Source organism: Cupressus sempervirens, chromosome 9 (assembly GCF_028749045.1).
Source record: "Cupressus sempervirens isolate cs-2001-9-10 chromosome 9, ASM2874904v1, whole genome shotgun sequence".
Taxonomy (NCBI): Eukaryota; Viridiplantae; Streptophyta; class Pinopsida; order Cupressales; family Cupressaceae; genus Cupressus; species Cupressus sempervirens.
The window spans coordinates 563575054-563600986 of NC_143126.1; the positions used below are offsets into that span (position 1 = coordinate 563575054).

Genomic DNA, 25933 nt, shown 5'->3' on the forward strand with positions numbered 1-25933 from the left:
ACATACTCTAATAGATTATATATATATATATATATTGTATGCTATATATTATATATAATATATTTATTTATAATATAGATATGTTATAATTAATAATGTTTTAATTAATGATTAATTAATATATATAACCATAGAGACATGTCTCTTCACAAGACATGGCTCTTGAAGATATATTTATATATCTTGAAAATCTGCAATTGAAACACATAGAATTACAACAATGTTATTACATTTGCAGAGATCCTAAATTTAACATGGTATCAGAGCCAACTGTAAATGTAAAAATAAAAAAATAAAATCAATATTAGAAGATGCACAGTCTAGATAAGACAACATAGAAACAAACCACTCAATTTATAGACATGGGGAAGCAACTTGATTCCGAAGTCTCTTAGCCATCACAAACATGTAGACAAGCGATAAACAAAGCAAGAAACTGAGTGCATTGAGGGATATTCAAATAAGATTACGATTGACTACCCTAAATACATTGATACCTCATCATTTGCAATAGAAGTGCATCCATTACAAGTAGAAAGAAAAGAAAAGAAAGACTATCATATTTCTAATAGATCATTGGAGGGACCGAATGGAAGATAATTGGAACTAAGACAAAGATCTCTATTCACACGAAGAGTAAGAAAAAATTAAGACAATACCCACATCAAAAACTACATAAATACTAGCAATTGATAGAGGAGTAAGTGACGGTGATTGTGTAGATTGTTGTAGTCAAACATAGGATGGAGAACTACTAAGTTACATCAATAGCCAAGTATGAATAAGAATCCCTTCACAATAGTAATAAAGGATGGAAGACTTTCACAGATGAGGGTTACAAAAGAGAGTAAAAGAGATTTGTGAATTCGCAAAATAGTAACATTATTGTCAAAATGATATAGTCAACTTAATCACAGATTAGAACATATGATTGATTGATCCCAAGGGAAACATCCTTGGTATTAAGGAAGGAGATCATATTGGTAATAAAACCCTTCCTCATCGCAGACATCCTAAAATGACATTGTCATGAGTGTGTTAGATTTTTTGTTAATACCTTGACCGCTAATGGCACTAGTGTGGAGTTCGTGCTATAGAAGGAGACAAGTCGAGCATTTCAATAATTTCATTTGGCAGAGAAATACTTGGGCAGACTATATTCGTCAGCATGAATACCACTTATCGAACTTCTAATTTAATAATGGGCATTTAAAATAATAAAAGATATCACTCCTATGTAGTGCCTTGCATGAACATTTGGACAAAGCAATAAAATAAATCCATAATATAATTTTTTTCATCCGATCAAGCCATTACGAAGGATACAAACAGAGGCACGAGATGTCATGGGAATTAATACAAAATTATTCCACGTGAGCAGGTAGTCAAAAAGGTGACCACTATGAGCGGATGTATTCAAGATGATAAGGATGTAAGGCCCATCATGGTCCATGTTGCCAACGTGCTTGAAGGAATTGTCGATATTGTCAATATTCTGCCTATTCCCAGATCTCTACAATTGTTGATGAAGAAAGGTGAAGGAGGAAGCATTAAAACTAATAGACTACACATAATATTAATATTATATTAGGATTTTATATAGAGAAAAGATCCACCTGGACTACCAATGGACTATATGCTTGGTAATCAATGCTAAGCAAAGATCGATGGGGGAGATACCTATATTAGACAGAAACATAAATAAATAAATAAATAAAGCTCAAAGGGAATATCATTGACATGTCACACTCTACTCTTATCTATGTCCCAACCAAGTCATAAGGTAAGTATAGCTAAATGAAGTATGTATGGTGTAAGTTTTCTCTTCATTGTTTAAATTCTTTACATTATTAATATGTAATAAGGGGAGATATAATAACCTTGGAAATAGCATAGAAAAGAACATAAGATATGTTTTGTTGATAATTGTATAAAGATTTACTCATGTTTAATATGATATGGTTATACTTGATAATAAAATGGAGAAATAATATACTAAAAGCATAGATCAAAATATACATATATTCAATATATGTATATATTTAAATATCTATTTAAAATAAATGTTTATGTGATCTATACTATATTGGAAATTATATAATGATTAATATGAGTTATAATATGAATCATGGAAATATTAATGAGAAATATAATTATGTTGTAGAAGCTATTTTGCCTTGAGGCTCTTGTAAAGCAAGGAGAAATTGTGAAGGGGAGCAATGTGATAGAACATAGTAAATGAGTTTCATTAAGTTCTGAAAGAATTGGTAAACATGCTACAAAATATGGTGAAGGGTCTTCTTTTGAAACACCCACATATGGAGAAATATAATTAGTTCCATTTACGTCATCGTGGATGGAGAAAGGTAAAATTAGGTATCGTTATACTTGTTTGGTATATATCATCATATCTAATTTAATTTAATTTAGAAACATAGCATTATTGTATTCCTTTATGAATATCTATGATGAAGAATTATATATATGTAATTACTTAAAGGGACATATAATTGTTATTAGAATAATAACATTAATTTTGATTTTATCATTATGATCATTCATTTTAATTTGTATAGTATGGTGAGATAATATAAACGTAAATATGTGATCTCTAGTAATACATAAATATGTCTTTTGATTTCATATTTATTTTGATAAGGAAATATGTATATATGGAAATTAAAAATATATATGAAAGTGAATCAAGTATTGTCTCTAAGATATTATCCCTTAATTACAAGAGAAAATTATTTTCGATTATTATATACTAAGAAATATCTTTCTTACATATATCTCTATACATATAAGCTATGTCCCTTGATCTTTTTTTCCTTCGAGAATGTTATTTCAGAAAAAAAAAGGGAGGCTAATATTTCAAGCAACCTTGAAAGAGAGGGAGCAGATAGATGATATGATTTAGTAAATCTTTGGTGATCTTGATCATATTGATTCAAAGGGAGTAAATCGTGTTGTGATAGAATCTTTAATGATCGATAGATTGTAACAGTCAAGAGGACTGTAATTTCATGCAACTATGTGATTTAATGGGTCTACCCCTTGTGGACAAGTTTGTGTTCACTTATACTACTAAGCTTAAGGTTTGGAGCGTCTATGGATGAAAAGATCAAGTTGTAAATTAGAAAGAAGTATTCAAATTTGATGTAATGTGAAAGTTCCAAAGACCCTGATGATCAAGTTGGATAAAGTGAGGATCTTGAAACAAATATCCCTGATGATTGAGATTATGAATATCCTTCTTTATTAAGAGGGAGTTGCATAATCATACTCTAGGTACCGAGTACGTAAAATTGCTCGATGATATAAAAGTTGGAATTTCACATTGTGGGGGGTAAACTTAATAAACAATGTTCAAATTCCCACTTGAAACCATCTTTAGAGAGGAGATTTAATGATTTGACATTTATGGATTGTCATAGAAAGATAAGTAATTCTTACTCTTGAGTATTACAATTATCTACTTACTATAGTCTCTTTCTCAGTTATAAACTTATACGTACTATAAGAGTTAAATTGCATTGATCTTTTCCTTTATATCTAAAGATGTTCTTGCAGAAAAAGGAAGTTGGGACGTTTGCCACCAAGATTATTGTGTAGGCTCTAGAAGTGAACATCCTTTATGATTAAGATTATGAAGAGGAAATCTAACATTGCTTCAGATTAAGAGGGAGCAAATAAGAAAATGATTCTATCAAATTTTTATTCAGAGGGAGTAGATCATATCACTTTAGAGGTAAAACTTGACATGATTAATGATTATTGTTTCTTATGCACTTATTGACTAACATCATATGGTTGATGATTATATGCATATAGTGATAAATCTACTCTTTTAGAAAATGCTCCATGTCATGTGACCTTGTGATACTGGTGCATTTATCACAAGGATGAGTTATATTAGTACAGATGAGCAAAGTGCTGATATTTTTACCAAGCCTCTTGCAAAGTTGAAATTGTGTACTTCAGAGGTAAAATTTGATATGACTTTGTTGTAAATGCATTTATTAAAATATATGTTCATGAATATAAAATTATTTTTTCTTGCAAGCTTGTATTGTGAAAAGTGACGACTTTTCTTATAAAGGTGATGACCTTTTGTGTGTTTTGATCCTATTATAAAGTGATGACTTTATTTTAGTTGTTTTGTTTTCAAACAATGGTTGAATTTGGTGTTATCTTTTAGGCCGAATTTTTCCAGACACATTGATAACCTTCATGGGTCTTTTGGGTGATAGCCAGACACCATGAAAACCCATTATTTTTTAAAGTTTGGGTTATCCTTGTTCTTCAGGCCGAATTTTGCCAGACACATTGATAACCTTCATGGGTCTTTTGGGCGATCGTCGGACACCATGAAAATCCATTATGTTTTCTTTATCTCTCTTAGTTTAAAACATAATGATGATTACACCTTATTGTGTAAGTTAAACTTATTTCAATTTCCCTTTGCTTAAGAGGGAGTATTGAGGATTCTAGTCTCTATATTGAAGTAAATTCCATATGTTAATTTACATATGTGTGTTGATGAATTCATATTGATGTGCCATTTTAGGGATATCATAGTGAGATGATATCTCCTTATACTCAAGAACATAGTATGTTATATATCAATCTTCCAAAATAAAGAGGGAGTATTGAGATAGCTTCAATTGTATCTAAGTCATAGCTATGGTAGAAAACAATTGATATACATATCATTTTATTGTTGGCATGGTTGTTCTAACACATTTTTTGAAGCGATGTCTACTATAAAAAGATCTCACCTATGATATAGACTTCCTGTTGAGACTTTATTATCAAAGGATAATGTATCTAGTGTGAGATATATATATATATATATATATATTAAGGTCTTTTTAATATGAAATTCTAAGATTATCATGATAATGTATTCTATAAAAATCCTCCTGAGCTAAGTGGGAGTGTTGAATTGTAGCTTCTGTCAGATTGAACTGTTCTAGAGTTAATCCTTGTATGGTTATTGTTAATCATTAATTATACATACTCTAATAGATATATATATATTATATATTTATATATAATATAGATATGTTATAATTAATAATTTTTTAATTAATGATTAATTTATATATATATATATATAACCATAGAGACATGTCTCTTCACAAGACATGCCTCTTGAAGATATATTTATATATCTTGGAAATCTGCAATTGAAACACATAGAATTACAACAATGTTATTACATTTGCAGAGATCCTAAATTTAACAGAAGTGATATATAATGAAGCATGGTTGTTTGGACCTGAGTGGGCAATCAGTCAATTATTGCATACTATCCTAGAGGTTTCGAGTTGCCATGATGTTGATGCAAGTAGAATCCCTACTAGAAAAACAAAATCGGTTATGGAGGAAAGGCTCCTACTTTTCTCAACCAGTTGATGGTTTCACGTAACTTCCTTATGTCACTATTTCTATGGTGGGAATTCTTCCTGCCTCTATACAAATTTTAGGCTAGGTTGTGTGCTTTAGCTTACCTCATTTCTTTCCTACTTTGTGTGTTTTCTTTCATTTTTTTTGTCTTCCCTACTTCCCCGCCACCCATTTGTAGATGCATCTCCTTGTGCTATTCTAGACTCTACAACTCAATGGACAAGGCATTGATCTCTGCAATTTTGGTTGTGTGTCCAATTGTAATAAAGAAGTAAGGTAGTTTTTTAGTGGTGTGTGTGTGTGTGTGTGTGTTTTGTTGATTCCTTTGCCAAAACTCAGAGATATCCAGGTACCTACTTAGACATTATCATGCCTAAGTACCCAAGTCTGAGGCAATTGTTGGTGTACTTTAGGTCTTCCCAATTTTGAGCTCCTAAGTGAATGGTAATCCAATGAAAAATATGGCAAGTCAAGCACTATCAGTTAGCTAGGTGATTCTAGGATGGGTGGGCAAGTGTCAAGCTTTTCCTAAGATGAGAAGAAAGTTAAATGAGCTCTATTGATACATCTATCCATGCTCAAAACCTGCTTGAAGTGAAGAACCAGTTCTTTGTACATTAGGAGAAAAGATTCCATGAAGATCTAGAGCTAGAGTAATGAAGAAGAAACGAATTGAACGAAGAGATCATGGAAAGCATAGACAAAAGTTGGTGTTGCATTTCAGGTCGTTGATGTGATATGAGCAATGGTCCAAATCAAATCTTGATCAACCACGTTAGGAGGAAGAAAATTCAAATATCATATAAGTAAGGATTTGTGTGACTAAGCATTGAAGAGTCAAATCTCCAGTCATAAAGATTCACGTGGTAGCAGACCCACAGTGAGCCAAGTGAAGTGGTTAATAAGAAATTGAATCCAAGAGCCCTTGGTTTACCACTTTAGCCAGATGCAAACTCTTTAATCTTCATAGCGTAGCGGAAGCCGTAGATCTCCTTCCACCTAGTAAGTTGCAAGCCTAGACCATCAATTCATCTTGATTGTCCAACAAAGCTAAGATTGAATGGCCCTAGTTGTGTTTCAGGCCTAAATGTTGAAGGACAAATTTTTTGGAGAAAGTCTCCAAAATAGTGACACATTTCCACACTCAAATCCATTTCAGGCCTAACCACCATTCGATAAACTTAGATCAACGACTCCAAATGAATTTTGGGCCGATTTTGGGAAATAGTTGTCTTCTATTCACAAAGTCCCTAGAGAGAGGACATGTGGCATACTTGACATAACATCTATTATGGCATCAGTATCCTTAACAAGTGCTACACATTGTTCGATCAACAAAGATCGAATGTCCCTAGTCGTGTTTTGGGCCTAAAAGTTGAAGGACAAAAATTTTCAGAGAAAGTCTCCAGAATAATGACACTCGTCCACACTCAAATCCATTCCAGGCCAAAAAAAAATTAAAAGGATCAAAACTGACTTGAGATGTCATCTGAAGATATGACCAAGGCTCCACGTGTCAAAATCTTGTACAACTACAAGCCAGAGCTATCAAAGATGAGAAGCAACAAGATGAGGCCATATGGAAATGACATGGCAAAGCACCTAGGTGTAATATGAAAAAGTTGGTGACAAGGATCAGGCAACCAATCACAGAAGGTCGCGTGTCAAGAAGAGTCAACCAAGGTTTGACTAAGCTTGGAAAGGGCCTGATTTTGATTCAAATATATAAATATTGTATATCAGCAGAAAGAGGAAAGATGAGAGATGCTTTGTAGCATCACCAGGATGACTAGATCTCAAGTGGACACTTGTCATGTATAGATTAGATCTAGGATTTCTCATTCTTCTATATCTTTCTCTTCTTTCTCATTGTAAGAGAGTTGGTTCTAGTGTATTGAGCAAAGCTGACAATAGCATCATTCCATGTGTCATGGAGTTGAAGAATGTAACTGATGTAATGAAGGCCTATGGAGCTAAATCCATAACTTCAAAGAAGCATTAATGCTCTGTCAAAAGTGTTACATTCTCCATGCAAGATGTGACAAGTGTCACCCCTTCTTCCTCTCTTTTTGTTATATTTTGGTCATATTTGGCATTCTCCTTATAGGTTAAGGCTTTGTCATAGATGATTGATCAGTCAATCCTATTTTTAGAACATGTATATGCTTTGTATGGTAATCATGAAATGTAACTAGCCTGCTCTAGAGGGCATATAAATGTAACTTTTTGAGAAGTAAATATGATTGGTAGTTTTCTGTGCAATCTTCCCCTGGTAGTTGGGACTATTGAGTGAGACTCAAAGTTGTAAAGAGAGGGTTGATTTATGAAAGGGTTGGGAATTGTCTGAGTCTTGATAGCTTATTGGGGTAAGTAGTTCTCATGACTTATTGTCACTTTGATTCTTTCATTGTCACCTTACAGTCGAGCTAGGCCTGTTAGTTTGTTTGAGACTTGTAATGTGAACTAGTTGGGAAGTCATTGATAGTGGTTTTCACATGGATTGTGATCCATTTAGGTTGGGAATCATTCCATTTTTTATTTTGTTTGCATTTAGTTAGTTTATATGCATGTAGAAGTAGCTAGTAGTTTAGAGATAGTCCTAAAATCTGCCTAAGTATCCTATAGTTATAGGTTACTTGGTTCTTCCTCTATTGCTCTTGGGTTAAGAGCATACCTTTAAGTTAGTTATAGGACTAGAATAGATTGAAAATTATTCTAGAGGGATGTTGTACCCTTAAAATTCAAGGGTCTTTGATAGAACACCTATCTAGACCCATTTTGTTGGTATCAATGTGTTCCTTTAGTTTTGTGCAAAGAGTTGAGGCTAAGAACATTTTCAAGAAAAGGATAACTTGTTATCTAACAAACACCCTATTTCTCCTCATTTTGGCAACCATAATCAAGATAATCAAGCATTCTCAAAGATTTGAAGGCAAGCTTCCAAGATCTATTATCTCTCCAAGCATCCAAGGCATTTTGAAGCCAATCTTATCCATTGTAAAAGTTCTCTCCCATGACAACAAAGTATAGGATTTTTCAAGAAAGCAAGAAGATCCCTTGTCCATCTGTGTGCATTCTTCCTCTATAGCAAGCATTTAATCAAGCATTACAACATTGAATATCTAGGAGTGGTGTTCATAGATTCATGCATGTGTGAAGGTATCATTGATTCTTTTCTACATTCCAAGGTCAACAACTACCATTCAAGTAACATACAAGCATCATATTGAATATGTGCGATCTTGATATCCATTCATGAAGGTATTGGCAAGGTAGATCTAATATTTAACTTCAATTTTACCTTACTTGTTGTTTTATAAGATTGATTCCTAAATAGACGTTTGACCAAGGAAAACCTCTTTCCACAACCTTTTTATTGTATTCGTGTGTGTAGGTATGGGTGGCATAGCTATCGCAACTTCATTAAAAAGTTTGGGATCCACATATAATTTACTATCAATGTTTTGGCAAAATATATGGAAACAAAATTCTCCATGATTTTTGTTTCTAGGAACAAAAGGCCTAAGGTTTTTTTCACCTAGAAAACCAACCTCATATTCATATAATAGATTAGTGCTACTTCCAGATTTTGGTTTCAAGTCATTGTAGCTTCATGTCTATTTTTCACTAGTTTGTATTTTTTAAAAGTGCTTATATTTGTTAATTTAGTCTTTTATCTTGTGTCATTTGGCCATTTTTGGTTGAATCCATTTCATTCTTTATCATGATCACAAAAGATCATTGCACTCACTTAGTAATTAAGCCTTACTTGAGCCTATTGGGTCACCTTCCTCCCAATTGTGCATTGGAAAAGTATTTGAAATGGTGCTCATAGAAAACATATAAAAAAGAGTTTCTTGGAACCCCTCAACAATCTCCAATTTACTTTCATTTTTCCTTATTTTATCAGAGCATTGGCATTCCTCTACCAAAGGCTATAATCCATAGTTTTAATTTTATCAATTACTTTTGACCACTTCTTGAGATGGGGTGAACATCTTTGGGTTTTGTTTTCCCTAGTTTTGGCCATTATAAAAGGAGTCACACCTAGGGCCCTCATTTTACCTCCCTTAGATTCATCATCCTCCTTTCTCTCTTGAGAGATAAGGAGAATGAATAAAAAGGTTATCTTCTACTTCTACCTCCAAAGTCTTCATGGGACTATTCTCATAACCCTCAAGAGCCCCCTCCTTGGTCTTCAAAGGTTCAATCTGTGAAAGTCGTATGTTATAGAGGAGGAAGAAACCTTTATAATATAACACGACAATGAAGCTTGGGGAGCCCCCACTTCCATTAATGTCTCTTTCACATGATCAAGATCCGCCATCAAAGGAGAGTGTGTTGTGAGCATCTTTGAGTACTTGAATGCATCTTTCACTATCTCATAAATTTGCATTATAAGAATAGGATCCTTACTAGAGGATCCATCTTTTTCAATAGCTTCAGGTGTGATTTCTTAGGAAATAGCCTAGTGGCCTGTCTTTTTCATACAAAAAACTAAAAAATAGATAGATTCAAACTCTACAACTTATTTCCCACTCACTAAACTTAGACATAAGATTTATTAAAACATTAGATTATTGCACTAAGAACCTTTCGGATATAGTCACTAGATTATAAGATTTATCAAAGCATTAGATTATTTCACTAATAAAGATTATTGCACTAAGCACCTTTCGGATATAGTCATTTTATCAATAGTCAATAGCTTACCAAAAGTACTTGTAATACCCTTTAAAACTTCATCCCAAAATTCCATAGGAAGCTCAGGAAGTATCACCCAGACTACAACCATATTAAACAACCATTTATAGAATCCAAATCTGGTTACCATGTTTTCATAGCAAAAGTGGATTTTCTTATTAGCCAAGGCCCTCCAGAAAGAATTTTCCACAAATCTTTCTCATAGGAAAGAGAAAAAGATAAGAAGCATTTTCGACGGCTAAGGCATTAACCTACCTTAATTTTCTATGTATTAAGGGCCAAAGCCCTAACCAAATAAATATTTGGTCTAGGGCCCAAAAATTTACACATCATAGTTATCATTGATAATATTAGGGATGGAAACAACTCACCAATACTAGGATTTGAGACACATTGGACCAATGCAGAAGAGCTTCTACAATAAGATTCAGCACCATGAAAAGTATCCCACATTGGAATTGTCTTAGAGAAAATATTCTTGACAAGAGCTTAAGCATTATACCAACTCCACAAATGCTAGGGATGTTTTCTTCACATGAGGAACCCAATAACATACTCCAAGTTATCAAGGTACCTTGTAAGCCTTCTCATCTTCAAAACCTACCCATCATCTAATAGCTCCCACCCACCAGACCAATAACATCATAATTGCCAACCAAGCCCACATTGTGTTGCATTCCCTTTGTCATTAACATGATTTTGCTTCACACACCTGTTTCCCACTCTTTTTTTACTCAAACTCGCCTTTCTTTTTGAACTTCCACTAACACTCACCATCCCCAAATCTTTCATGTAAAATAGATATAATTTGTCATTATAAATATTAGTAGTTGATCCATCACAAGCAAACAAAAATGCAAAGTTGCAACTAAATAAGAGAGAGCTTAATTGCAACAATGTAAAGAACCTCTTGAAAAAAATTAGTGGCACATGTTATGTTTACAAAGGCCCTAATCACATTCTTATAGCCTCGCAATGAGCATGCAATTGAACAAAAAATTATAAAGAATGACAATATATTGATACAATATTAAAATTCTATGCCAAATGAAAAGATTGCATTGAAATGAAGTTATGAACCAAATTTTATGCTCTATTCAACTCTCTCCTAATTGGAGGAAGGATAATGTTGCAATGATAATTGGGGAGAGGCAGTCATTGGGTGTTGTTTACATGGTGCCAATTGTGTTCAGGGGGTCAATAAGGTGACATGATGGTAATTTTGATGAGGTGGTATGGGGATATCCTACTAAAAGTCAATTCATGTATGTAGCTAACAAGATAGTATGGTACTAAGTGAGAATCAAGAAGATATAATAGTGGACATGATAGTTAAAGGTTCAACATGGCATTCAATGGTGTTCACAAAGGGTTGATGAGTGTGTGTGTATTGCAAAGAGTACTAGCAAGAGAATAAAAATGACCAGAGTGAAAGACTATCAAGAATAATAAAAGGTCTTAGGAATTCATAGAATTACATAATAAGAAAACAACTACATGTTCACAATCACAAATAGTGCTACTAAGTTTAGGAGATTTCACAGATGCCTAGAAAAGTATAGGGACACCTATGCATCCAAGGATCATAAAGACCATTAGCAAGCTTAGAAAAATATACATTGGCGCCAAAAAAAAGAGGTGCCATAAGATTTAACACACACTTGTAAAGGAGAAGGGACACCTTGATGTGCAAGCATTGAATGACAACACAAAAAGTATACAATCTTACGCATGGTTTACACTCAAGGCACCATAACCTTAAAAAAAATTAAGTTGAAACCTATAACTCCAACCTTATATTTCATGTTTTACAACTTCAACTAGAGTAAAATATAAGACTTTCAAATGAAATGCTTTAAATTTAATGAACTCATTTCTTTTGAGAATATAAGAATTTCAGATGAAATGCCAATCTTTATGCTTTTGATTAGCTGATTTACAATGGTGAACTCATATTTTTTAACCTTGCCGAAATTAAAATACTTAAAATAGTGAGCTTTCACTAAACAAAACAAAAGCCAACTTTAAAATTCTCAATATTTAGTCTCTATATATTCAATTTGAACTAAACAAAAGTCAAAACTAAATATTTTAGACCCTTTGAATATTATGGTGAGCTTATATTTCACAAAACTCCTAAAATGCCCTAAATAAAAACAAAAAAGCTGAACCTATATACATTAGAAATTTGATGGCATGTAAGGTAAATTTACATTAATGTACCCAAAATAATAATACTTGAAAACTAATTCTAATTACATATTTGCTTGACTCCGAAGAAAATATGAATGATTAAAAAAGCAACCATTCAATTCATTAAGAGTATGTAATAAATGTAGTGAACTTTGCATTCATAAAAAATATATGGAGATGAAGGTGACAACTCGTAATGAACTAACATTACAATAAGGAGATGGAGCTTACATTATGGACTTCAACAAAGATAAAATAAAATAATGATGCTCTGAGCATATTCTTTTTGTATTAAAGCATGATAAATGCATACAAAGCTTTTAAGAGTCTCGTTTTTAGTGGGTGGCATACTATTTGGCAATGATGTGGTTAAAAGTACTACAACAGCAGCTATGAACCTGCTAGGGACTTTTCATAAATTGTGAATACATCTCAACTCAAACTATATCCCATCATGAAGTTGAAAAGATGTCAAATTCCAGTTAACCTTCATGTAACTTTGCTAATAACAAATCGATCAAAAAATGTTTGTAGATGGATTAAATCACAGATGGAAAACTCACTCGGCAAAAACTCACCAAGCCCCAAAACAAAACTTGGGACAAATTCGGCCAGTTTTTTAAAAAAAAATTAGGGAAAAAACTCGAGAACCAAAAAAAATATCTTAAGTTTAATTAAATATACATTTTTTTTATAAAATTCAATGAGAAGATGCATCCCATGAGTTAATTAATGAGAACACAAAATATAAAGAAAATTTTATATATATAAAAAATGCAGAGTGGGTACAAAATCACATTCTCATGCAGAATGTTGATGGCAAGAAGAAAAATAGTAAATAGTTTTAATAAATCTATAAGCAAACACATCATTGTACTTAGTTTCTATAAAACTAAAAGTAAATACATCATAGTAAATAGTTTCTATAAAATTAGAACTAAATGCATCATAGCAAAATAGTCCAAGAGTGAGTTTGAGCAATTTTGGCATGCTAAAAAGATGTTTGTCTTGGGTGTGAGCAAGTGTTGAGCTAAGTCTGTCAGGACTCGGGAATATAAAATTGAAACAAAGTGATTTCATATAAAAAGACTTAAGAGTCGTTAGAAAATCATTGTTCAAGCTTCAAGTTGACCTCAGCCAGAACAAATTGTGATAGGTAACACTGTTGAAGACATGCTAAATCTTGAAATTTGGCTAAGCCTAAATTTTTTTGAAACCCACAAAATCAATAATCTATATTTTAACTCCTAAGAAACCTATCTCAAACATCTTGACAGTATTTATAGAAATATAACTTAAATGTTATATTTGTATAAATCATATTCCTAGCTCTAGTAAAAACTAAGGGAGAGGTAGAAGTAGACTGTCTAGTCCTAGAAGTCTATAATGGGCATGATTGTGCATCCTTGCTCAGTATGTTTTAGTCTATGGCTTATCCTCCATCCTGGATGTAGCCCAGCCTCTAGCTTCTCCTAGCACTAGCAATGACTACTAATTCAACTCAATGTATCCAATGTGAAACTAAATCCTCCGCCCTCCTCCATAGCCTAACTCTCCAAATCATTGATGCCATCTTCTTCAAAAATCACCACAAATCCATAGAAATCAGTTTGCAAGTGTTTGGAGTATAAGGTATTGGAAGACTATTTTCCCCCTCTCACCAAAATACAAGTGAAGTGAAGAAAGACTATTTTGCCTTTAAGTGTTGTTATAAAACTACAACTGAGTTTTTAACCAAACACTCAGGGAAAAACTCGGCAAGTACTCGAACAAAAATTCAAAAAGTTTTTGGTGCCAGTAAAAGCTTAAAAACTAGGCCTGTCTTTGCAACTCGGCCAGTACTCTGCCAGTGGTACGTCTATGGATTAAATAATACTAGTAAACAGAGGACAGACAAGGAACTCAATGAAAAACATATCTTGGGCTTGTACATTTCTATCATCACTGACTAATAAATGGCAATTCATGGGCCCAATATTAAGAACACTTCAAATGATTCTTAATAGAATGAATATTAGTATAAATCAATTATTTGATTCTGAGTAGTACAAAAGGTTCAAATCCTTTATATGTCATTTCCTAAAACAAAAAATACAAAGTTCAACCAGGAGAAGGATGTGTGAAGAATCATTGAACATTTTAATTCTTAACTTGATTTCTGCAACATAGCTACAAAATTTGATCCAGCAAATGCCGCAGGGCCACCCACAACAGAGAGCAAAGCTACTACTGTTTGCAAACCTATTTGCCAAATAGAATCCTCAGGAACAAAATACACACATAACGGGCCTGCAAGTAGAAGAACTATTGCTAGATTTAGAAGCGTTCCAGGTGTGTTAGGATCGGTTGCTGCAGAAAGTATTCCCAGCTCCTCTGCTTTTGAAAGAAGGCCCAGTTTTTCTATTGAAGAAAGAGAAAACCCAAAGTTTTCAGCAGCAGATAAAAGGCCTGCCTTTTCTGCTTTTGATAGCAACCTCAGCTGTTCCACTCTTGTCAGCAATTTTACAGATGAAGCTTCGCCATTATTCTTTGATCTTAGAACTGCAGCTTTATCTCCCAGTGGTAGAACTTTAACCTGCATATATCATTGTGGTTTCCAACAACAAAAACCGAAATAAAGCAACAGAAATGTTGATCTCTGACAATTCCTCAATTTGCAGTTATACTGGAACATGTATAAAGTTTAATCATATTAAACATTCCATTCAACATTGTAGCTTAATTTGCATATGCAAATATATCTGCTTAAGAAAACTTAGCCATTGAAATAAGGCATAAATGCCTAAGTTCTTTTTCCCTCTGATGCTGTTTGCAAGCAGCTGGAGGAAAATATATATGCATAACTGAAATTATTATGTTCCATGGCGTTCTGGGGATGGGGAAAGGGAGATGGCATGGAGCACGTCTCAAAGATGGCAGTTCAATGGCCATTTTTGGGGGACACAGAGACCACTAATATATGACTCCTTAATGTGTCTGTGTGTATGCACACATGTGAATAAACCATGACACCAGCAGTATAACAAAAGTATAACAGTAGCATAAACAATAAACATTGAACAACAATAAAATTAATCATGGCATTCATTCCAGCAGTATGTGTGTGTGAATAAACCATGACACCAGCAGTGTAACAGCAGTATAAACTTCAGTAGCATAACAACAGTATACCGGTAGCATAAACAATAAACATTGAACAACAATAAAAATTAATCACAGCATTCATGCCAGCAATATTGACTATTAATTAAGTATATTAGTCTTTTGATCAACTTCATATTTTAAGAATAAGTTAAACTGTTGAAGTATCTCTAAGTTTCAAGCTTCCAAATACAAGAATCAATGAACCTATCGATTTCCAAAGGTTCAGAACCATTTGTATCACTGTCACTCTCTGAAGTGGATCATCTAATGGTAGCTTAGTCATTCCTAGTTGTACTCCTCCACGTCAATCTACCTAACATCTTCAGGATCAACATCAAAATGTATTGCTGAACTTTGCCAATATTTAGTAGTTTGTCAATCTTAAAGTCTCAAGGAAGTATGAATTGCAAGTAGTTTTTTCCACTCATTTCTGTTATGGTAAATCGATGTGAAAGCGCCTTATATATATCCACAAAGACGATGTTTCAATTATGAAACAATTGTGAACTAAAGACAAAAATAGAAACTACCTAATAAACTAAAGACTAACAAAGAAGATCATTAAAGAAATATTACGATATTGTAATCCTCTCCCTTAATGGTCATCGTCTAACTACCCTGCAAAATACTCTACGTCTTGTGGTCATAAATTCTTCAGAACATTCTCCTACCACTGAGATTCTCCTTGGATCTGCAGAAGGTATTAGGTCAAGAGTAGCCAAAGTTTATCCAGAAAAAATAGAGAAGGCTGCCCCCTTCTTCAAAATGCTCTGCAACTCTACCACTGAGATGAGTATGCCACTAAACTCCCAAAACCTACAGAACTGCTGATAAAAAAGTCAGCACAACACGTCAAATCTGATGTTGGATAAAAGAGCTCTCTCTCCCTATAGTCAGAGACACACACTGAGAACAACTGCCACGATTTTGAGGAAAAATTGGTAAAACCTTCAAACTTTTGCAAAACAGCATGACACCCCTAAACAGACTGCAACAAGTCACAATTTTTGAAGAAAAATTTTCAAACCCAAGAATTACAAATCATTTTTGGGGGGAAAAAAATGGTAAAAACTTACAAAGCACACTTTACAAATTACAAAATCTGGAAATGATTTTTGAGGAAAAAATCGAAAAAAAAATAGATAGCTGGCACAAAATCCAAGACATGGATCGGCATATAAAACATCATTTTTAAGGAAAACTGGTAAAACTTTTCTTTAAACCAAAGAGCCCTCTCTGGCAAGAGTAAACCCTTAATTTTTGAGGAAAAAATTAAAGTCCAAAACGAAAATTTTATAAGGGGCAATTATTAAAACCCACTAGAGATTTTTGAAAGGGAAATATTATGAAAACACATCAGAATTTTTGAAGGGGAAACATTATGAAAACCCATCAAAAAAAACCTCTGTGTAGCAAAACACGAGACTTCGTGTGGTAAAAAACATATGGAAGCAACATGCAACTCACAAAAAGAACATGCAAGTACATGCAACCCTAAAAAATTAGACTTTTGCTCAAACCAGGAAATTGCACAATCCAAACCCTTGACCAGACTTGCAATTTTCAGCAAAAGTTTCAAAGGCAAACCACAAAATTTTCATAAAATACCTCCTATGGTTTTCATTTTTTAAAAAATCAAAAAACAAGTTTTTGGAAAAAAATTCCAAATCAGAAGAGGCTTCAATTTTTCTTTAAAAGATTGCCAAATTTTATGAAATCTTATAGACCCATTCGGATATCACGTTATGATAAATCGATGTTGCATTAAATAGAGGAGATGAAAGGTCCTTATATACATTTACAAAGATGATATGTCTATTATGAAAAAAATTATGAACTAAAGACAAAAATAGAAACTAACTAATAAACTAAAGACTATGATGGCCACTAAGAAACATTACAATATTCTAATAATTTTGTGGCAAGTTTTTTTGTTTTAATGGAGTCAATGAAGCTATAGGTGGATAAATTCCTCTCTACAATCAGAGGAACTAGCAATCTGTAGAGTAAACAAGAAGCAAGTTGTTCCAATTTTGTTGTGTTCTTCCCATGAAATTACCAACATCGAATAGGGGTTTTTGGTGCAATAGTGGCCTCATCTGTCTTAGTCTTAGTTTGTTGAAAGTAGGACCTTAAAGATCATAAAACTAAAGCCATTTCTCTCTAAGAATGGTTGCATCTACTATGCTATATGTTTTACAATGGGCTGCCATAGACCCCTCCACAATCTCATCATCCTCAAAAGAAAGTATTTGGCCAAGTCTAAGTGCATAACACTTCGTATTAAGAGCATAGACAAACATATGAAGAGGGGTATTTATTGTGTTCCCCCTCTTTGTTATAGAAATGCAAATGCAAGATCCTTGTCACAATTTCCTTGCTTCATTTGATTTAGAATGCTATAAAAAGTCTCATAAGCCTAGGAAAGCCAATAAGTGATAATAACAATAACGATATGTAAATAAATCAATTGCCGATCAAAATCAAGCATTCGTCAAGGTTTAGGGTTCAAGCAAGGCTATGGCAGATCATTTTGAGGTGCTTACAAGATGGCTTACCAGGAGGAGGGTAGGGGTTCTTTTCAAAGGCATCATGGTTTTATCTATGCAAATCAGTGGAAGCCACAATGGCCTTTTTCAAATCAAAATGTTTGTCCATCTATAAGATGGAAAGGTTTTCCAAGGAAGAATAGGGGGAAATAAACAAATGGACCAAGAAATGCTCAGAACGGGGATGGGAGAGATCGGAACGATCAACAAAAGCAACATCCGATGCAACGATTTTTTTCAACTAATCTGGGCGGTCGGGTAGATTTTAGCTCAGTGGCACAAAAATTCTGAAGGCCCAAGGTTGTTGAAAAACAGATGGCAAAAACAATCATAGAACCCTTGGAGGTGAGATGCATTGTTAGTGGCATAAAGGTTGCAAATCAATCATGGATAAAAACAATAAGCTTTTTGAAAAAGCCATGCTTTTTTCCTTAAACAGGGTAGGGAATGGCTAGCTGTTTGGAAGATGAAGAACTAGTGTGATCAGAATTGGAGACATGTCAGAGGTTTCAAAACCTTGGAAAATTTGTATGGTTACAATTGACAATGCTCATGATAGGGATTTGACTATGAATAGTGGCCCTTACTTTTTGGAGGGAAAGGCCTTCTATATAAAGCGATGCGAACCAAATTTTGATCCCACCAAGGAGGTTATTTAGACATATCCTATATGGATAGGGCTGTGCAATCTGCCTCAAGAATATTGGAATGATGATTCTTATCAGCTCATAGGGAACAAATTAGGATCATATATAAGAGTTGTAGAGATGGTTGACAAAGTTTCTTTACAAATGTTCTCCCATTTATGCAATCAGTGCAATGCATGCCACCCATTATCAGGCATGGTAGAAATACATTCTTCGGAAGGTGTTTGGAGACAAGCCCTTTCTATAGAGGAAGAGTTGTTGGTGTGTGCTAACTGCTTAAACGAGGATCACGACTCAGATGTTGTTTATTGTACGGGGTAAACGAAAGTTTATCGTATTTAGAGAACAGAATGTAACACAGAACAAGATATTTTATTCATATAAGCAAATATGCAATTGTGATTACAATGATGATTTATAATTCCATTCAGACAATGTATATATATCTCCTGAAGGGGTGACTAAACTGTCACGCAACCTTCCAGACTCTAACTAATCCCGTCGGATATAATATAGTTTTTACCAGCAACATCATCCCCCCAAAAGAAAAGTCATCTCCGGATGACAAAATAGAGACAACTACATCACTAAGTACATCAAGACTCAAAACAAACTAAGAAGAAGAGGGGTGCATCCCTGGTAGGGCTAGTGTAATAGATGTCCTCTATGCCCATAACTCATTCAATTGTGCCTGCAACTCGTGTACTTGTTGCGTTCGGGCATCCAAATTCACCTTAGCTTGCATCTGAAGTTCTAATGCTCTCTTCATCATGTTAGCAATGTTTCGGAGCTCCACCTCCTTCGCATTTGACTCCCTCTTCGCATCCCCCAACTGAGATACAAATGTTGCCTTCTCTGACTCTATCTCAACAATAAGTGCTGCCCACTCCTCCCACGCTGCCTACTGTGCAGTCAAATTGGCTTCTACTGAAGCTAATCTGGTAGTTGTCTTCTCCCGAGCCCTCGCTACTGTTGCTTGATCTGCCTCACTCCTACGTAGAGCATAGTATGCCTCTCGATACACCTATACTATCTCTCGAGTCAAGTGCTCAACTCTACTTACACTACAAGCTCCATAGTAGTCCATTCCTACCACATCTCTGGGGTCTCTATGTTTAGCTATCCTCTCGCCTCGAAACATACTGAGAAGGCTACTAGATAACCAACCCGCATGAATGACAACACCTGCTCTAACTCCCGCACCACCACCTCCAAAGCACGTCTCTGTGTTGAAACTACTACTCGACGACCTCGAGTCACTACGTCTGCTAGGTACGTCTTGACATCCTCCTCCCCTATAGCTATCGAGGGGTCAGATGGTGTGGGGTACTCTGTGGCCATCGTTGCCTCTATTGCTTCTAACATCCTCTCCGCGATACTCCCTATCAGAGGTGGGGGTGGTGGTGGCTCCATTTCAACGGTAGGATGACTCTCCTCTGGTGGGGCTGGGGGATCCACCGCTTGAGGTACTTCTGTCATGGGTGATATAGTGGCAGATGTTCGTATTACCAGTCTAATACTAAATCTCCTACCCAAGTACCCACTCAAGTCATGCTCACTTAAGTCTTGAGCTGCAGTACCCTCACTAGTGGCCAGTAATGCATCATCTATTGTGACCACTGCATCAGATCCCACTACCTCTAGTACAAGGTAAACAAATGTTTATCGCATTAAGAGAATAGAAAGTAACACAGAACAAGATACTTTATTCATATAAGTAGATATGTGATTTCGATTACGATGATGATTCATAATTCCATCCGGACAATGTACATATATCTCCCAAAGGGGTGACTCAACCATCACGCAACCTTTCGGACACTAATTAATCTTTTCGGCTATAATATAGTTTTTACCAACAACAAATGTTTGTGATCATCTTGGGAAAGGGAAAGAGTTGCAAGATGATAAGCTAGTGCTGAGAGCAATAGATCTCTCAGAAACTCTTTCATATCAAAAGGATGTATTTTGCAAAGATCAGTTAGAGATGGCATCCGAATGGGAGTGTGCTATTGTGAACAAAGGGAACTTGGAGACAGATTGTGAAAAGAGGGACCCCTGGTTGGATGAAATGAAGTGCAAGATGTAGGATATGTTGATTGCCTCTTTAGAATCTAGGGAAGCTTCAATGGTTAGGATAGATGAAAGGGAGAAAATGTAGGAGGATGCAAATGTAATGGGGGAAGGATTTAGAGGGGTGGACTTAGCTAACCTCGGACAAAATATAATGGACATGATGGTGGGTCAAGCCCAAATGGAGGCTGGTACAATGGTAAGCATGTTGAGAACCCCAAATGAGAAGGGAGTTCTTGAGGATGATCGAAGTAAATCAGAAGACTATCGGGCAGGATGGAGAAGTCGGAGGAGGTTAAGATGAGCTCTAGTTATAGAGATGGATGGGATCAAGAGTAATTGGAAAATGATGGCTAGCAAGAGGATGTTCATGTTAGAGATATAGAAATATCTCCAATCAGAAATCTAGAGGACTCTTTCAATTCAGTAAGAGACTCTAGTGGGGATTTAGTGGAATCGCACTCAAAGATGGAGATGGAGAAAGAACTAGAGGAGGATTTTCTGGGCATGACAGGAGATGTGGTGCTACATGAAAAGAGAACTTTGTCACAAACTAATGTGAATGATATGAAGATCAAGGTGGGAGAACAGAAGAAAGGATGTAATCCGATTAAATCTTTGATCCAATTGGTGGGAAGTACGAAGGGTCAGAGTAAACTGAGATAGGGAAGAGGCTATGTCTCTTCCCAAAAGAGATGAAGTTACTATTGTGAAATGTCAAGGGTTGCAACGCCCCTGACAAGATTCGCTTGATCAAGCACGATTTTGATCAAGTGAGGCCGGATGTGGTTCTTTTGCAAGAAACAAAGATCAAGCCAGAGGACTGATATATTATGTGTAAGAGATTCAATACATGGAAGTATTCATGGATGGCAGCTCAAGGGGCCTCAAAGGGTCTAGGTTTTATGTGGAAGAAAGATTTGGTTAATGTGGTTGGGATGCACAGGAGCAACAATGGCAATGGCTGAAGGTGGGATCAAAGCAATTGGGAGCGCAGTTTAATGTGGACAATGTATATGGACCTACTCAGGATCACCAAAAAAGAGCTCTTTGGCATTCTCTTTCAGGGTTGCTACAGGTGTTAGGTGAGGAAATTATGGTCTTGGGTAGTGATTTTAATGTTATCCTAAATTCTTTGGAAAAAAGGGGAAGCAAGGGTTGCAGATCCTCAAGTCAAGTTAATTTTAATAATTTTGTGATTGGTAATGGCTTGTTTGAGATCCCCTTCAAAAGAGACAAATTTACATGGACAAATAGACGAGTTGGAATTGTTAATATTGCAAAGAAATTGGATAGATTCTTACTTGCAGGGTACTAGGCTAGTTCACATTGGACTTGGGAGGCTAATATCTTTCCAATCCATGGATCGGATCATTTTCCGATAGGTCTTCGTTTGCAGGAGGATTCTTCTTCTAATAGATGCCCATTCAAGTTTGAAGCTATGTGATTGAGAGCAAAAGGCTTTCAAGAGTTAATTAAGGATTGGTGGTCTTCTACTCCACGTTTTTAGGGTAATAAGGCTTTTAGTTTTATCCTCTTTAAAAAGTTGTAGTATCTAAAAGAGAAGTTGAAAGTGTGGAATAGGGAGCATATTCATAATATTTTTCACTAGAAACTAAAGTTGGAAGAATCCTTGAAGAAATTAAATGATAAGATGATCAGGAATGGGATGCCGAAAGAGGATTTTGAGGAGAAAGTCCTCAACGAGGAATGTGCAAAGGTGCTAGCTAGGGAAGAGACTTTTTGGACATAGAAATCAAGGGAGACATGGCTACGTGATGGAGATCGAAATACAAAGTTTTTTCATAATTCGGTGAAGATGAGAAGAGCTCATAAAAAAAACAAATCTATAGAAAATGAGGCAGGTAAGCTACTCCAGGATGTAAAGGAGATTATGGGGGAAGCGGTGGCCTTTCTTAAAAGGAAAGGATTGAAGGAACTAGTGGATGAAATGGATGGGAAAGGTCCCTATGGCGAAACTCCAAAAGGCTCTATGGGTTAGGGTAAAGATAAAGCGCCTGCTCTAGATGGCTTTATGACTTTGTTTTCCTGGGCCTTTTGGGAGTTATTTGCAAGAGATATATGGGAAGTGGTAGAGGAGTCACGAGGTGGTGGTTTTGTGCTGAAGAACTTGAATAACACTTTCATTGCCCTAGTCCCTAAGAAGGATGAGGTAGTACACTTGAGGATTTTAGGCCCATTGCCCTCTGTAACACTATGTATAAGATCATCTCAAAGGTTATTTAGAATAGATTGAAGCTAGCTTTGAATGATGTGATTTCAATTGAACAAAGTGGCTTCTCCCTTGGTCATTCAATTTATGGGGTGATCATAGCTCATGAGATGATCCACTCTATTCGCTTAAAGAAGTTGGAGAAAATGATGGTTAAACTTGACATTAAAAGGGCATATGATGAAGTGGACAGGGGATTTCTTTTGAAAGCTTTAGAAAGGTTTGGTTTCGATTAGTGCTAGGTGAATTGGGTCAATAGTTGTATCTCCACTCCCCACTTCTCGGTGTTGGTTAATGGGAGCTTGTAAGGGTTTTTAGAGGTGGAGAAAGGAATTAGATAGGGGGGGCCTCTCTCCCCCTTTTTATTTATTATATTGGCAAAGGTATTGGGAAGGTTGATTACTCAGTGAAGGGACCATGGTTCTTAGAAGGAGGTTAAGGTAGCAGAAGGGGTAATGGCAGTGTCTCATCTTCAATTTGTGGATGACATCTTTTTAGTGAAGCTTCCAAAAGAAAAAATAGGGTTTTGAAAAAGACAAAGTTTCGGAGCAAAAGATAAATTGGCAAGTCTGAAATTTTCTTCTTCAACACCCCTCTCTGTAAACAAAGGACTATCTATAGAATCCTCAACATTTGAAATGGTCCTTTACCAAGTAGATATTTGGGGAGTCCTCTACTCCAAGGCAGAAATAAAGCTGAATTGTGGAAAGGACTGGTTGATAATTGTTTGAAGAGGTTGGAAGGATGGAAAGGTTGTTGGTTGACCTCTGCAAGTCACATCTTAATGTTGAAATCTGTGGTGTCTACAATCTCGATTTTTTCCATCGTGTGCATGAATATTCCCAAAAAAGTGATCAGAATTGTGGAACAAAAGATGAGGAAATTTTTTTGGAATGGCTCTAGGGAGGAGGATAAACTTCCTTTGCTCGCTTGGGAGAGCATACACGAGCCAAAAGAGAAAGGTGGATCAGGGTTGAGGGATTGGAGTTTTATGAATATTGCTCTTGGAGCAAAGCTGGTATGGAATTTGTATAAGAGCCCTAAGCAATTGTGGGTAAAAATCCTAAGAGCTAAATATTTAGATGTTGGTGAGGTGGAAAGAATTTTAACAATTAGGAACCCTCTGAGTGGGTCAGCAATATGGAATTTCATTTTGTCTTGTAGGCATGTGATAACTGACCATATCTCTTGGAAAGTTGGGGATAGTAGGAAGGAAAAGTTTTGGGAAGATTCTTGGAATGGTTATCCAGTCCTAGATGAGGTTGAACTAGATGGAGATCTTAAGAGGATTCTGTGTGAAAGATGGGGAGTCAGGGTGAGGGACTATACGGTTGAGGTTCAAGGCCTGCTAAGTAGGGAATGTAGATGGAAGGATTAGAGAGTTGATTGGCTGTCATAGAACAACGCAGGCTACTTTGATTAACATTTTTAAAAGCATGAAGTGTGCATGATTGATCCAGATGATAAAGTGTTTTGGTGCATGTCTTCTTCAAGGAAGTATGCAGTCAAGTTGGGTTATGAGTTGGTCTCCAGAGGTAGGCTTGAAAATTTGAGGTGGGTGATCTATGTTGGCATAAGGACTGACTCTGAAGGCCGATGCATTTGCATAGTTGGAGGTGCAGGGAATGATTCTAACTGGCAAAAGATGGAAAAGAATTGGTTTTTACAGCCCAACTAGATATGCAATGTGATATCAGCATGAAGAGGCATGAAGAGACAGTAGATCATTTACTTTTGAATTGTTCTGAGGCATCAACTTGCTAGCAAATGGTATAGGGTAAATTGGGATGGCAGGGCCAATAGATGCCAAATTCAAAGGAATTCTTTGTTAATTGGCCTCAAACTAAAAAATGCTCTTTGCTATCTAATCTATAGATGATTACTCCTTCCATTGTGATTTGGAAGATTTGGAAAGAAAGAAATAGACACATTCTTCAAGATAAGGTGAAATCAACTGAAAGATTGCTTTGAAGAATTGATCATTCTATTGAGGAGGTTATGAGTGCAGCTTCATATAGGAATGGATCTACAAAAGTAGAATTCACAAAAGAAGATGGAGTAATTTAGAAGCTATGGCCTAGCATTCAAATAAAGCAAGCTGGGAGTGGGAAGCAAGATAACCATATTGATGAAAACAGAAGAGCAATTTCATGGATAGCACCAAATGATGGATGGATCAAAGAAAATTTTGATGGTGCTCCAAAGGGGAACCCTAGCCCATCAAGGGCTGGTGTTATTATAAGAAACTAGTCAGAGGAGACTTTAACCTTTAGAGGGCTCTAATTAATGGATGTAACGAATAATAATACGGAGATGAAGGCAGCTTTGTTGGCTGTAAAATGTGCAAAACATTAGGGGTGTTGAAGCTTCATTTAAAAGGTGACTCTTTAGCGGTGGTAGAAACTATTCATTTCAACAGGATTCATGCTTGGCATCTGGAAAATTATGTAAAGGCTATCAAAGAGGAGTTGGAAAGTTTTGAAGATTACCAAGTGAGTCATGTCTTTAGAGAATGTAATGGGGATGCAGATGCTTTGTCAAATGGGCTTCAAGCTTCCAACAAATTGGCAGGGTGCAGTTTAAAATTTGTTTGGGAAACGGTAGCATAGGAGAGAGAGAAGAATGATAATGGCAGTGTAAGGACTGTCAGCAATTTGACAACAATTTGCCTTTAAAAAGGTGCAGCAATAAAGTTGTTTCCAAAGTAATTGGTGTTCTAATTGGTTTTGGTGAAAGGAAACTATGGAGCTAACATTCACCTTCAAAATGCAGAGGCAGCAAAAAGCACTCCTTAGGCCAATGGCGGAGAAGTTGTTGAAGTTATTATTGTTATGGCCAATGAATGGTGTTATGCGTGTGGTACAGAAAACACTGGGGAGGCTATTCCAAGAGTCAACCTGTCACTGGAAGGTTCAAGCGGATATTGCAGCCATGATAATGGCGTGGGGGTTGGAGTTGAACGAGGACACGCCGGTAGT

The 25933-nt window shown here is 35.6% G+C and overlaps 1 protein-coding gene across 1 annotated transcript in view; it reads right to left on the minus strand.

The window, feature by feature from the left end:
• Positions 1-14302: 14302 nt before the first annotated feature.
• Positions 14303-25933, minus strand: part of LOC149539898 (wiskott-aldrich syndrome family protein, putative (DUF1118)) — a 52490-nt gene continuing 40859 nt past the window's right edge. The window contains exon 2 of the mRNA XM_089801119.1: positions 14303-14884. Within this exon, the coding sequence (XP_089657245.1) occupies positions 14456-14884 (429 nt within the window). The 3' untranslated portion in view covers positions 14303-14455. The remainder of the gene's footprint in view (positions 14885-25933) is intronic.